General features: G+C 38.4%; 1 protein-coding gene across 1 annotated transcript; it reads left to right on the forward strand.

Moving 5' to 3' along the window:
- Positions 1-1,026: 1,026 nt before the first annotated feature.
- Positions 1,027-15,405, forward strand: peli1a (pellino E3 ubiquitin protein ligase 1a). Its single transcript, XM_055204201.2, has 7 exons — positions 1,027-1,247; positions 6,392-6,594; positions 6,703-6,832; positions 7,580-7,681; positions 7,817-8,014; positions 10,455-10,643; positions 13,406-15,405. The coding sequence occupies exons 2-7, from the start codon at positions 6,524-6,526 to the stop codon at positions 14,048-14,050; spliced, it is 1,335 nt and encodes a 444-aa protein (XP_055060176.1). The 5' UTR covers positions 1,027-1,247; positions 6,392-6,523; the 3' UTR covers positions 14,051-15,405.
- Positions 15,406-15,756: the final 351 nt, after the last annotated feature.

Consider the following 15,756-nt stretch of genomic DNA (forward strand, 5'->3'; position numbering starts at 1 on the left):
ATCACACACACACACACACAGGCAGACATCAGGACTCCGGCCAACCGGTCCTTTTGTTTCCCTCCCAAGTCCAAGTTCAGGGTATTTAAAACACACTGTAAACACGCTGGTGCTCATGGCAACTGTCGCCATGACGGCGTGACAACAAGCCATTGGCAGCTGGGGTAACTTAATATTTGCCTTGCGTTAGCATAACATTTTCATTATGTAAGGCCGAGGCAGCGGGGCGGCGCGCACCCATTGAAGTTCAGAGCAGTCAACGGTTGCTATGTTGCTGTGTGTTGAGTTGCAACTGTGGCAACAAACCCATGTTGAAGTACTTCCTTTAGAGAACATCTGGTGAAAAAAATGTCCCCGGGGCGTAGTGTGCTCTGAGAGAGTGAGACAGAAAGGGGAGGGAGGGGTGAGAGACAGACAGACAGACAGACAAAGTGATATGAAACAGGCTCGTACTGTAGTTGTGCCTATACGGTGTACAGACGTGTTTGATTTCTGTTGCCATGTAATCTGACTCAGTTTAGTCGGTAATTGCATGACTGAGGAGAGACTAAAGGTTGTAAGGCAGTGTGAGTAAACCTGTTTATGTTTGTGTGGACTACACCCATGGCTACACCTGTGTGTCAATTCAGCACACCACAATGACACCCTGCCGATGCATGTAAAACAATATATTAGTCAAACATGCACTCAAAGGCTTTATGAGCTGTTGAGAAACAATTATGTGATTTCATTCCCACAATTTTTTTCTCCTAGGTTCCATTTTTATTGTATTAAAAAAAATATTATGAAATGTGATGTTTGGTTCAGTAAAATGTTCATTTAGACTTAGACTACTAACATAGAAGGCATCTTTATAGAGGTAGTCGAGTTAATTGTGGTGTGTCTCATATTACAAGCTGTTCATGAGTCATTGGGGCATAGGTAAATGAAGTAAAGGGTTAAGGACAAAGGATTAGCGCCTGGGACTACATTACCCACAATCCCCCGCGCACTCATTAGTGACGTCAGCTCTCACGTTTCGCAGACGGGAGCGCTGCTGATTATCTGGGCAACTGTCAGTGCAGACAGACCGCTGGCGAACCCGACAACCGCGCATCCAGCTTCATTCCTGACATGCTTTTTGTATTTTATCGGAAAAATAGAGCAACTGTAAACATTTATTTGCGAGAAGTCTTGCGTCAGTCCACCTGGAGTTTGTTTTAAATTGACGCATAACTGCGAAGGAAAGATTAAAAGTTATATTAGAGGTAAGCTTTTACCTTGAGTGAAGAATGCAAAGTATATTATAATGCAACCTTTGTATGTTTTTCTGCAATTAAAAATGTGTTGCATAAAAGTAAGTCAGCAGAATTTAGGAAGCTTATCAAAGTCTTGAGAATAGCTATTATACATTCTTGATAGGCTACACTGAATGTCATTACTAGTGATTTTATTTGTTATTTATGAACAAAGTTGAGCGAAACCAGCTACACTTTACATCAGATTTTTTTTAAACGTAGGCTATATAATTTATGTATAATCAGAGTATGGTTTATGTATTGTTCAATGTATTCACCTAACATTATAATTTGCATATAATTTTGTTGTAGTGAGTGGTTTGATTCATGAGTTGATTGACAGCTGTCTGCATACTTCTCATAATTGTCTCTGCCTGCCACCTTCAATGTTCGCCCAGGTTGTTCTCGGGTTTTGGTTGCCGCCCGTTTGAATGCTGCAGGAGTTTATAAATAAGCGCATCATGTTACTATGGGTCTCTGTCCGTGTTTCCATGCCTGAAAAGGCTCCGGATCAGCGTTTATTTCATCGCAGTGAAAGCCCCATTAACAGACGCGCGCAGGGCTGGATTGTGTGCGCGCGGGGCAGTGCCACCGTGCCATAGAAGAACAGCGTGCGCGCGTGTGTTTAACTGCAACTTCTGAGGTTGAAACAAGTATTTAGAAAACAAAAGTTTGCAAACAACTCTTACCCTGGCAACAATTCAAATATCAGGAACCAAATGCTACTTTTATAGCCCCAAACTGCATCACTGCACCACGTAGCCTATCATAATATAAACATTGCGCATGACATTTCCAACAAAAGGTTTTACATTTTAAAAAGTTACTATAATTGCATTCATGCTTTATGTGGTTGTTGCTGATTTGATCATAATATATTCCAAAGTACACACCGTCTTACAATTTTTAAATACTTTTTTTGCTTAAAATGAAAGGTTTTTATGCGAACTAGTTGGTTTGATGAAGAAGACCCAATTAAAGACCAATCACATATGAAGATATTATATAAAGGCCATGATTCCCTGGTTTGATGTGAAGACCCCTTCCAGATGATTTTACGCTAAACTGACAGATATTCATCCACCACATCCAACATAGCTGACAAAGGCTCTCATTGGGGTCTTTGTGTGGGGCTGACTGCGAAACAGGCGTTTTGGAAATGCTTTGGCAAGTGGGTTGGACACATTTACATCTTACAGACTTGTTTAGCAATGTGACACTTGCCTTAACAAACATCACTAACCTTATAAATGAATGTTCGTTTTGTAGCACCTAGACTTGAGAGTTTTTAAACATGTGTAAGGATCTCTATAAATACAGTGGATCAATTGAATACAGACTGTAAATGAGCAATTTTGGCCAACGGTGTTTAGCGTGGACTTCATCTCTGTATTAGCGAGGAGGTTGTGTGTGAAATGATTCTTTGTTGTTTGACAGTGAAGTCACTCTTTGACTTGCGTGTCCCGTTGGGTTGGGTCTGTCCTGAGCTCGGCACCCAGCAAGGGGCTTTTAGACTGTGTGAATGAAGCTCTATGTTGACCCACCTTCTCTCTGGAGGAAACGACTCACACTCATACTGGAGCTTTAGTTGTTGTTTTTAAAGAGAGGTGATCGAGGAGCTAATGTGACTGAAAAAACCCATGGACTATTACTGAATAAGTGACCTTTACGTTTCCCAAAATAATTTTGGATACAGGTTCAGTTATTTTAAACATACTTTAGCGATTCAGTGTTTTTAAAAGCCATAGTTAAATTGAACATTCGCAAAGTGTTTGTTTGGAAAAACAGCTCTTAACCTGTGGTTATAGTTTATATATGACAAGTATGATGAGAAATAAGTATTACCATATATATGTGACCCTGGACCACAAACCCAGTTATAAAGGTAATTTTGATAATGAGATTGAATAAATAAAAAAGCTTTCCATTGATGTGTGGTTTGTAAGGATAGGTCAATATTCGGCCGAGATACAACTATTTAAAAATGTGGAATCTGAGGGTACAAAAAAAATCTAAATTTGGATAAAATCACCTTTAAAGTTGGCCAAATGAAGTAGCAACACATATTATTACTAATGATAAATACATTTTTTATATATTTACAATTTACAATAAGTTTTAATGAAATATGATTTGCACTTAATATCCTGCGGTAAAATAATATTATTGTGGAAAAAGCTTTTTAACTCCACATACAGTACTTGAGTAAAGTACTTGACAAATGTAAATGTGAATGCGTCTTTTAACTTTCAAAAACTTGCAGCATAAATTAAAATAACTTGGTTTTGCAAGTCAATTCAGCATACTATTTTAAGATTTGTCTTGTGAAATGTTGACATAACTTATTAAATCAAGTTGAAACGTAATATTTTAGTTAAAGTAACATAAAAATATATGTTGATTTGACAAAAATGCTATGTGTTTTTTACAGTGATTTGCCGCAATAGCCAACAATACATTATATGGGTCGAAATTATAATTTTTTTAAATGCCAAAAATCATTTGGATATTAAGTGCAGATCATGTTGTTAATTTCCTACCATAAATATATCAAAAAGGTATTTATTATTAGTAATATGTGTTGCTAATGACTTCATTTGGACAACTTAAAATGTGATTTTCTCAATATTTAGATTTTTGCACTGACTCAAAACTCAAAATGTTATTTTTGGCCGAGGTACTACATTTTCAAATAGGCCTAGTTGTATCTCAGCCAAATATTGTCCTATCCTAACAAACCATACATCAATGGAAATCTTATTTACTTTCAGATTATTAATTAATTTTTGAATTACGAAATTGTCCATAAATTCCGAAAAATATATTACGCCATTATCTGGGTGATGTCATCAACAACGCCTGTGTATTGCCAGCACTCTTAAAAATAAAGTAGCATTGCCACAGAAGAACCATGTTTTTGCTTCTTAAAAGGAAGAACCTTTCTGTAACACAAAATCTTATTCGTATTGGATTCTTAAGGCTATAAAGAGATTAATTTAGGTTTATTTAACTTTTGATTAAATGGTTCCTTGAGGAATCAAAAAGGTTCTTTATGACATCACTGTGAAGAACCTTTATAGCACCTTTATTTTTAAGAGTGAACATTGTTTGAAAGATGCGTGTGCGACAAAGTTACTAGTTTCAAGAAAGGATGTAATAATGTAATAGATGTAATAAAATAAGTCTTTGGTGTCCCCAGAGTGCGTATGTGAAGTTTTAGCCCACAGATAATTATAGCAAGTTAAAATTGACATTTTGTAGGTGCGAACAAAAATGTCCTGTTGGGTGTGTCCTTTAAAATGCAAATGAGCGGATGAAATGCAAACACTGATCACCATGATGGTGACTTGTTGAAATTAAAACTCAGTTGTGCTGTCATATTTTTTTCTCTTTCTCCTTCTCTCTGCACTAAATGGCACTACCGTGGTTGAATATTGCAGATTAAAGGTTGGTAATATTGTATACTCAGTATCTACGTCACAAAACTGGCGAAATCTGAATGACCTATTTTTTCATGTGCTCGGAGAGAATGGTTTACCAAAACTGGGTTGATCTTTATCACATTTTCTAGGTTGATACAAGCACTGGGGACCCAATTATAGCACCTAAACATGAAAAACTTCAGTTTTCATGCTATGACCCCTTTAAAAACCTTAACATCAGCATAGCAACACCCTAGCAACCACCAGGAACACTACAGCATATAGAAATGTGCTAACTTTTAGAAAATTTTTGATTAATGATCACTGGAGCATAGACTCAGAAAACAGGTACTAAAGCTATCACAAAAAATTCATATTAGTACGTACATATCTGTTCCTAAAGGGTACCATCCTACTGTCCCAGTTAACAGCTTATGCATCTTTTTGCTGAGAGTGCAGGATAGTCATTTAACAGGTGCTTGTAACCAAAGCAACTCGCTCTTATTATAGAAGTTGCAGTAACTTAAGGTCATAATGCATCTTAAATTCACAATGGTGGTAGTTCATGGATTAAACCTTATAGGTTTGTAACATTAACCTTTCATTTATAAGCAAGCACAGATCTTCCTCAAAAGGTTAAACATGCACACGCTTGTGTGTGTGGTTTTAATATACTGGAACCACAGAAACCTCTCTTATAAATCACGGCTCATCATTTGCAAACGTCTCACCGGCCTCCATACTTCAAAGAGTATAAACTCAGAGAGGTGTGTGCCCTACATCATCCAGTGTATACTCTGTTGCTGAGGAAACGTTGTGCTGTGTTTAAGCCGGCTGGCAGGAGCGCAAGCAAATGTCTGGCATAGATACAGGGACCGAGGTTGGGGTGTGACACACACACACATAGACAGTACATACTGCCCCAAGGGCTGACAGTCTCCATTCTTAGGAAACATATTTGCCTTTGTGAGCTTAGTGTGTGACAGGAAAGAAGAGATATATCTCTGTCATCTCTATGATTAAGTGATTAAAATGAAGATTATATCTATACTGTTCTCTCGCTGTAATTCAGATAGACCTGCAAAAAGTGCAAATTTATTGCATGTGTTTTCGTGTTATTGCATTGCTATATATTTGGCACAAGCACTTTATTGACTGACATCATGGTGTTTTTGTTTCGGAGACGTCTGCTGTCTGCTATTTATACATTTGTGGTTTTATCGCGTGTCAAAGTCGGCCGACTTTCGTGACCACTTGACCCTGACAAATCATAACAGAACTGGTGCCAGCTCACATCGAGAGGAAGTGAAACAGTGCCACTGCTTATTTCTGGAAGATCTGCTGAAACATTGCCACTTTTTCATATTTAAATGATATTGGATGGGTGGTTTGCATGTAACATTATCATTTGTTATTTTGGGATTTATTCCTGAACTTTGTTTTTATTATTTTGTTTAGGCTCCTCTGCTTAAAAATGCTTCTCTGTTGCACCACCTTGCAGGTGGAAATGAGAATAGCATCCTTAACACTTGAACTTTTTAATTTGGAGGCGTGCATCGTGGGAAGAGACAAAAATAGTGAATCAGTCAGAGATGTTATCGGAGTCATCCATTGCTTAGACACGCTAAGCACCGGATTTAGTGCCACAGATGAACGTAACCTGTTCGTTTTTGTGCTTTTACTCATTTGCAGACGTCTTATGTTTAGACGTGGTGGTGATGGTGGAGCAGTGAGGAGACAAGACCAAGAGATAAAGAAGAAGGTGGAAAAGCTTAAAATATATTTATAGGAAGCCTCTGATAACTCTTGCTGAAGGCCAAACAAATGTTGGCTCCGGAAGAGGAGCTACTGAGCTCCTCTAAACCCACCAAATACGGAGAGCTCATCATTCTTGGGTAAGAGCATCGCTATTCCTTACATATATCAATTTATTATTGACTAAAATTCAAAAGCTAAGTAAAGCTTTCTAATTCATGATTTAAAAACTTTTCTTTGCCACACAGTTACAATGGCTCACTACTGAATGGAGATAGGGGCAGAAGGAGGAGTCGTTTCGCTTTATTTAAGAGACCCAAAGCTAACGGAGTCAAACCCAGCACCGTTCACACCGGGTGCAGTCCGCAGACTGCCAAGGTACATCATTTTCGATAATACATTTTTTGTTTGATAATCTGTATCTATACAGCTATTATTGGTTACCACCAATTATTACCACCATTATGGCGATCAGTGTTTGCATTAGCTCATTTGTATTTAATGGCACATTTTTGTTCGCACCTACAAAGTGACAGTTTTAACATGCTATAATCAATTATCTGTGGGGTGTTTTGAGCTAAAACTTCACATATGTACCCCAAAGTCTTATTTTACATCTTTAAAAAAAATCTCATAATATGACTCATTTAAGGGCATCTGCACAAAACAAATATTCTCTGATGTTATCGCTTACAACAGTTATAGGCAATACAAAATGTCATGATTTGCACACAGTGCTGTTAGAAATTCCCGCTGTTTTGCTAACTTCAATCACATACCATCCAGCCAAAACCCTTTTAAAGATATGGCAGCAAACTCAATGTCAACAAACCCAAGCACAATCAATGATTGGCAGGGTGAGATTGCTTATGATTGGCCCGTGTCTCTTTAATGTAATTTTTAAAGCTTTGGGTTGTCATCTTTTATGTGTGATAGTCCAAAACAAAATGCTTTGGGATTTTATCCAGAGCTCCTTACACAGATGTAAGCCATTTAGTCTGTTCTGTAGAGAATTAATGTTCATGTTGTACTGGTGTTTATTTAAACCTGTTTTAACCTGATATGATTTATGTCACTAAGTAAAATGTGTTTTTTTTTGACAAGCGTTTGGTGTTTTATATGCAGGCCATCAGTAACAAAGACCAGCACAGTGTATCATACACCTTATCTAGGGCACAGACCGTAGTTGTGGAGTACACACATGACAACACCACTGACATGTTTCAGGTACAGCAACATCTGTTCTCGCTTATTCATATCTGATGAGTTTAAGAGGAAGGATTTATTATCTCTCTATATAAACACCCACACATGATCACTGATATCATTCAAACTTTCCTTTCCCTCTCTTCTTATTTGCAGATCGGTCGATCCACTGAAAGCCCCATAGATTTTGTGGTGATAGACACGGTACCCGGCTGTCACGGTAAAAGCGACACGCTGTCGTCCCAGAGCACGATTTCACGATTCGCTTGTCGGATAGTGTGTCAGAGAGCGCCACCGTACGCAGCACGCATCTACGCCGCCGGCTTCGACTCGTCCAAAAGCATCTTTCTTGGGGTGGGTCAAAGTGCCTGTCTTGACACACTCTTCCAACACAAACTCTCTTCTCTCTAACAGTCTTTCATATTCATCCATCCATCTGCTCCACGATCCATTCATGTGTTCACCTGTCTCCTATCAATGCTCCTGGAGAGGCTGAAATGAACAAGTGAGTGATTGAAGAGTGATTGAAAGTTAGAGTGACTGACTGAGTGAGTGAGTGAGGTTAGTGAGTTAGTGAGTGTGTGAATGAGTGAGAGAGTTATGTGAGTGAGTGAGTTATGTGAGTGAGTGAGTGAGTGAGGGAGGTAAGTAAGTGAGTGAGGTAAGTGAATGAGTGAGGAAAGTGAGTGAGTGAGTGAGTGAGTGAGTGAGTGAGGTATGTGAATGAGTGAGTGAGGTATGTGAATGAGTAATTGAGTGAGTGAATGAGTGAGTGAGTGAGTGAGGTAAGTGAATGAATGAGTGAGGTAAGTGAATGAGTGAGTGAGTGAGTGAGTGAGTGAGGTATGTGAATGAGTGAGTGAGGTAAGTGAATAAGTGAGTGAGTTAGGTAAGTGAATAAGTGAGTGAGTGAGTGAGTGAGGTATGTGAATGAGTGAGTGAGGTAAGTGAATGAGTGAGTGAGGTAAGTGAATGAGTGAGTGAGGTAAGTGAATGAGTGAATAAGTTAAGTAAGTGAGTGAGGTAAGTGAATGAGTAAAGTGAGTGAGTGAGTGAGTGAGTGAGTGAGGTATGTGAATGAGTGAGTGAGTGAGGTAAGTGAGTGAGTGAGTGAGGTAAGTGAGTGAGGTATGTGAATGAGTGAGTGAGGTAAGTGAATAAGAGTGAGTGAGGTAAGTGGATATGTGAGTGAGTGAGTGAGTGAGTGAGGTATGTAAATGAGTGAGGTAGGTGAATGAGTGTGTGAGGTAAGTGAATGAGTGAGGTAAGTGAATAAGTGAGTGAGGTAAGTGAGTGAGTAAAGTGAGTGAGTGAGTGAGTGAGTTAGTGAGTGAGTTAGTGAGTGAGTGAGTGAGTGAGTGAGTGAATGAGTAAAGTGAGTGAGTGAGTGAGGTAAGTGAGTGAGTGAGTGAGTGAGTTATGTGAATGAGTGAGTGAGTAAGTGAGGTATGTGAATGAGTGAGTGATGTAAGTGAATAAGTGAGTGAGGTAAGTGAGTCAGTGAGGTAAGTGAATGAGTAAAGTGAGTGAGTGAGTGAGTGAGTGAGGTATGTGAATGAGTGAGTGAGGTAAGTGAATGAGTAAGTGAGGTAAGTGAATGAGTGAGTGAATGAGGTAGGTAAGTAAGTGAGTGAGGTTAGTGAGTAAGTGAATGAGGTAAGTGAATGAGTAAACGAGGTAAGTGAGTGAAGTAAGTGTGTGAGTGAGTGAGGTAAGTGAATGAGTGAGTAAACGAGGTAAGTGATTGAGTGAATGAGGTAAGTGAGTGAGTGAACAAGGTAAGTGAGTGAGTGAATGAGGTGAGTGAGTGAAGTAAGTGTGTGAGTGAGTGAGGTAAGTGAATGATTGAGTGAGGTAAGTAAATGAGTGAGTGAGGTAAGTGAGTGAACGAGGTGAGTGTGGTAAGTGAGTAAGTTAAGTGATTGAGGGAACGAGGTAAGTGAGTGAGGTAAGTGAGTCAGTGAGGTGAGTGAGTTAGGGAAGTGAGTGAGAAGGGTAAGGAAGGGAGGGGGTTGAGTAAGTGAAGGAGGGAGAGGGGTGGGTGGGTGGGTGAGGAAGGGAGGGGTAAGTGAGGTAAATAAGTGAGATGAATGAGGTGAGTTGAATGATTGAGTCAGTGAGGTAAGTGAGGGAGGTAGGGAGAAAGGGGGTTGTGAGAGTAAATGAGGGAGGGAGGTGAGGGAGTGGTGTAAATAAGTGAGGTGAATGAGTTGAGTTGAGTAAGTGATTTGAGAGAGGGAGGGGGGTGAGTGAGGGATGAGGGAGGTGATTGAGTGAATAATTAAGTAGGTGACTGAATGAGAGTTTGAATGATTGAATGGGTGAATTACTAAATGAGTAAGTCATCAAGTGCATTAATGAATGAATGTGTTGGTGAATGAGTGAGAGTTTGAAAGATTTAATCATTGTGTGTGTGAATAATTAAATGAGTGAGTCATCAAGTGCATGAATAAATTGATGAGTCAGTGAGTGAGATTTTGAATGATTGAATGGTGCGAACAAGCGAATGTGAGTGTATATGTGAGAGTTCATGATTAATTCCGTGCGAGGGCGAATAAGTGAGTAAATTAATGAATGAATGTGAGTGAATAAGAGTGAATGAATAAATGAGAGTTGATGATTGAATCAGTAAATGGCTGAATAAGTAAATGAGTGAGTGGATAAATAGAGGGAGAATGTATTAACAGGTGAATAAATGAGCGTGCCAATGAATGAATACAGTGTGGTAGCACAGGCCGTCTCAGTCCAGCTATTCCCTGTGTACACACTGTGCTCAATTTCATGTGTTTTTCAGGAGAAAGCAGCGAAATGGTGGTGCGCAGACAGCCAGATGGACGGACTGACCACAAACGGTGTATTAGTGATGCGTCCCCAACACGGCTTCACCTGCGAGTCCAATCCGGGCACCTGGAGAGAGATCTCGGTCTGTGGAAACGTCTTCGCGCTTAGAGAGACAAGGTCTGCACAGAAACCAGGCCAAGTGGTGAGTGCCAACACAAAAGCTGTCATTCTGTCTGTCTTACACATATACACTGGCCAGGATCCTCTTGGCTGCATTCCCATTGTTCTTATCGTAGTGGTGCATTAGAGACATATATTAAGTCATTTATCAAAAGTAACAGCAAAAATGTTGTCATTTTAAAAATATAACCATATCATGTGAAAAATCATGGTGAGCAAAGATATCTGATGATAAATCAGGTCTAGCAGAAATTTCCAAAACAAGGTCCAAGAGTCATCAAGGCCTCACATGGTCAAGAGGTTACCAGTGTGATGTTTTGGTAAACATGATTAGCATGACTTGTTACTTGAGAAGTGTCATCACCAGGACATCTAAAGGGAAATTTGCTGCTAATTTTTGTTCTAGAACATTCCAGCGATAATTCCAAAAATTCCTTATCACCTGTTAAAGAAAGTAACACTTCACTTCTGCATTGTGACAAAGTTGTAAATCAGCGATCGCCAACAGAGACAAAATCAAAAACAGAACATGTGTCCCGTGTGTGTGTGTGCGTGTGTATATGTGTGGTTGTGTGTGTGCGGTGTTGAGCGTGATATGGCTTCCACCCAACTGCAAAGTTTGTTGTGTTTTTAAAATCTTGTCTCCATGGAGTCATAAGTCCGGGTCTGTAACCTCGCCATGCAGCTTTTTTTCTGGATGAACAGTGTGGGACGTTATGAAATGACGGTCGGTGGTAAACAACTGCAATTCGAAAAATCTCCCCAGTTCCTCTTGGAAAACCATCGAAAACATTTGTTAATATTTATAACTGAGGTTTAAAGCTCAGATGTAAATTGTAATGTTTTAGGGTAAATCTTATTTCTAAATTAAACTAAATAAAAATGCATTATGCAAATACATAAAATATGCAAACAATACTCTATTAATTCTATCTTAGGACAATGTTAATGTCATTTTCTTTGCAATTAGTCACATTTTCCTCACGACTTCTCGTGACTGTAATGGGAAAACATCTGATTCTCATTACTGTAATACTATAATGAAAATAATCCTTTCTGCACACACTTTTTAAAGTAAAAATCATCCCACTCACGATACATTAAACGATACATTGTTTGTTAATTACAGTAAATTGTTGTTTGATTATGATCATCTGTTTATTGCTTCATATAACCAAATTAACCTAGATTGCATAAAAGTTTGTAATGATTTTTATCTCCTGCTTAAACTTTAATAATAAAAAAAAATGTTAGAGAGCAGACCTTTTTTCAATTTTTTCTAATTACAGTAATACATTTTTTTAAAAAGGGGACATATTATGAAAATCTGACTTTTTTCATGTTTAAGTGCAGTAATTGTGTCCCCAGTGCTTCTATCAACCTAGAAAATGTGAAAAAGATCAACCCAGTAACCAGAGGTGGAAACTACTTAAGTATTTTTACTTTCTACATAAAAGTAAATTTTTAAGTATTCGTATTTTATCAGTGTTTTTCTCTGGAAAACATCCATTCCAAAGCATATTATCATAATTTTAACTCCACTACATTTCATAATTTCAAGTTTTTGGTTTATATTTAATATTTAAGTACATTAAACATCTAGTATTTTTTTACTTTTACTTAAGTAAAAAGTAATTTTGTACTTTTACTCAAGAAAAGTAAAAGTACAGATTTTATGTAATTAGGTATTAAATCAATTTTAATATGCAATATAAAAGGAATACACAGTGTGATTCTATGCTTTAGAATGTAGTGAACATTTGTTAGTGAAGTAATTTTTTCCCAAGACAAACACTCTACAAAGGACAGATGCTTGAAAAATGTACTTAAAATACTCAAGTAGTGTCCTGGCAGAGGCGGACACTTAGTTTTGGTAAACCATTCTCTGCAAGCATGTCAAAAAATTGAAATCTGGCTCCCCTTGTGATGTCAGAAGGGGATAATACCGCCCACTAATCTGCGCTATCCAACCACGGCACTGCCATTTAGTGCAGAGATCAACTCATTTGCATTTTAAAGGACACAAAACGGCAGTGTCAATTTTAAAATGCTATAATAAAATATAAAATAAAATATCTACATGGTATTTTGAGTAAAAAAACTTCACATACGTATTCTAGGGACACCAATGATTTATTTCACATTTTTAAAAAGTCTGGTGAAATGTCCCCTTTAAATAACATTTTGCAGTAAAAAATGAATATTTTTTTACACTACAATAGGTTATTAATAATCCCACGTTTAATCTTCGAAATATGCTTAGTTTTCTTAATATTTTTTTATTTAGGGGTTAAACCTAACCTGTACGTGTTTTTGACAGATTCCTCCTTGAAAGCAAATGTCACATTAAGCAGAGATAGTTTCGCACTTGTCAAAGTGCAGTATTGATGTAGTTCCAGCTGGGAAACGGTTTAATGGTAGGACAGCTTGTTTCGTGTGTGTTCATCTGGCTGAGAATCGGAGATGTCGGCTTGATTTGTGAGGTCTGGCTGAGACAGCGGTCTGTATGCAGACCTGAGGTGATGCTGGAATGTTTTAGTTGATATGTTTTGTTCTCTAAATAGTGGATGTGGTTTGGACTCAGTCCATGGTGACTCTGTGTGGATTCGCTGGAGATGCGAGTGATCATGTTTGTGTATCAGAGAGAGCCCTCTAGTGGCTGTTCAGAGTCATGAGATGTTTTGCATTAAGAGGTCACAGATGATGTTCTCAACTCATGTCAAAACACAAACAAATTCAAGCATTCAAGCTAAATTCTTTCTATCTCTCTCTTTTTCTCTATAGGTTGAAAATGAATGTCAGGAGCTGGTCGACGGCTCTTTAATCGATCTGTGTGGTGCGACTCTTTTGTGGAGGTCAGCAGAAGGCCTCTCTCGAACACCCACTGTCAAACACCTTGAAGCGCTTCGAAGGGAACTGAACGCTGCGCGGCCCCAATGTCCTGTAGGGTTACAAACTCTGGCCTTCCCCAGTTTAGATCGCTCCATCAGGGGTTCACCCCACGAGGACCAGCCCTGGGCGTATCTTCATTGCGGACACGTGCACGGCTACCATGCCTGGAAAGGGCGCCACAGGTTCATGAAAGTGGGCTCGACCGAAGAGGAGGAGGATGAGTCCGAGACGAAAGAAGCGATGGAGACAGAACTATTGATGGAGGGGGAGAGAGAGTGTCCGCTGTGCCGTACGCGGGGTTTGTACGTTCCCTTAAAGTTAGGCCGCGAGTCGGGCTTCTACCTGGACGCTGCTCCTCCAACACACGCTTTTAATCCGTGCGGTCACGTGTGTTCAGAACGAACGGCAGCGTTTTGGAGTAAACTGCCAATACCGCACGGAGCTCAAGGTTTTTACCCATCATGCCCGTTTTGTATGAAACCCCTCGCTCGGGACAGGAAGTACGTCAGACTTATATTTCAGGGACTTACGGATTAAGTGTATGTGTGTGTGTAAGTGACTTCACTGGACTAGCAGTGCTCCTACATGCTGCTCCTCAAAAGCCTAAGTTACATATTTAACCCACATCACTGTTTTTCACACAAGCATGTTCTCTGCACTGCCGACTGCCTCGTGCTGCCTGATTGGACGACGCGAAACGTTCGCTGTACTTTTGGTAGTTTACTGTTAAATGTGTCTGCGGTTGAGCTGAAATAAATACAAATACATGGTTACAAGATGACACAATCATTTTTACTTCTTTACTTGATCAGGAATTTGAGCTTATGCACGTCAAATAGTGGTCGACAGATATGTTTCTTTTGGGGGGGGGGTGCCGATATTTAGAAAGCAATGTGGCCGATATAACACAAATGTAGAAACAAGAAATGAGATCCAAATAGAAAATTGGTTAAACTACATAAACTTTCGTTATGCATAATATTTATTGACGGTTTCATCGGACGCACGTGCGTTGTCACAGTTACGCACCTGGCTCGAATTTAACTTCCAGTATGTGTTTGTTTAGCGTTCTGGCTAGCAGCTAAACTGAACTCTGGAACAAATACGTTGTCAAAAATAAAAATGTTTTCATTTTGTAGACGAGGGGAGACAGTGAGCATGAATCACTGCTGTGTAAAGAGAGGGTTGCAAGGCGGGTTATAATTCAAGGATCTGTAGATTTGTATACATCAATTTTACACAGTAATGTTAGCTCATTGTAGCACCTGATACACTTTAGCCATGATTTGTAATTTACTTGTTATTTATTTAGCTTATTATCAGAAATAATTTACTCTAAAAGGACTCAGGTTGTTATTCTTTGCGGACATCTACCAGAAGTTAAGTTTGGGCCACGAAAGTCGTTTGTTTATGTTGTTGCCACCGAAACCGTCTAAACTTCCCCAATACTTGAAAAATATTTAAAAGACAAACGATACATCACATTACTGTGTTGATCTGTGTAACACAACGTAACATCATGGGAAAAAATGAAGTATGATTGGTGAAAGGATTTACCCCCTAATGCCGTGAATAAAAAATATATTGGCAGATATATCGGCAACTGTAATATATCGGTCTATCACTAACATTAATGCACTTGTTGTCTGATTTATTGTTTTGGTCTCATTTTCTGTGCTTGATATTTCAAACTGCAACAGATTATCTCAAAATACCAAACATGTTTATCATTATTGAGTTTAATTTGAGATTTTCACTCTACAAAATATTATATTATTGTTACGTTATATTATTATTATATATATTATAATATTATGTGGGTTAAACTGTATTGTTGCATTTTCTCAAAAATGTTTTTGTATCATTCTTAAAGAATAAAGTTTTTATTTTAATGAGTGCCCATCCACTTTTTGTTATATATGTAATGTGGTCATTCAAACAGAACACTGCATCATATACATTATAGATAGATAGATAGATAGATAGATAGATAGATAGATAGATAGATAGATAGATAGATAGATAAGTAGATAGATAAGTAGATAGATAAGTAGATAGATAAGTAGATAGATAAGTAGATAGATAAGTAGATAGATAAGTAGATAGATAAGTAGATAGATAAATAAGTAGAGAGAGATCAGACAGAAAATCTGACAGACTGAGTGAAAAGAAATAAAGCAAAACACGAATACACGAATGAATGAATGAATTTATAAAAGAATGAAAAAAATTACAGAATGATA

This window comes from Misgurnus anguillicaudatus, chromosome 3 (assembly GCF_027580225.2).
Source record: "Misgurnus anguillicaudatus chromosome 3, ASM2758022v2, whole genome shotgun sequence".
Classification (NCBI taxonomy): domain Eukaryota; kingdom Metazoa; phylum Chordata; class Actinopteri; order Cypriniformes; family Cobitidae; genus Misgurnus; species Misgurnus anguillicaudatus.

Coding starts and splice junctions, on each gene's coding strand:
- peli1a (XM_055204201.2), top strand. CDS start 6,524: ATGTTGGCTCCGGAAGAGGAGCTACTGAGCTCCTCTAAACCCACCAAA. Junction 6,833..7,579: donor GCAGTCCGCAGACTGCCAAG/GTACATCATTTT, acceptor TTTTATATGCAG/GCCATCAGTAACAAAGACCA. Junction 7,682..7,816: donor ACACCACTGACATGTTTCAG/GTACAGCAACAT, acceptor TCTTATTTGCAG/ATCGGTCGATCCACTGAAAG.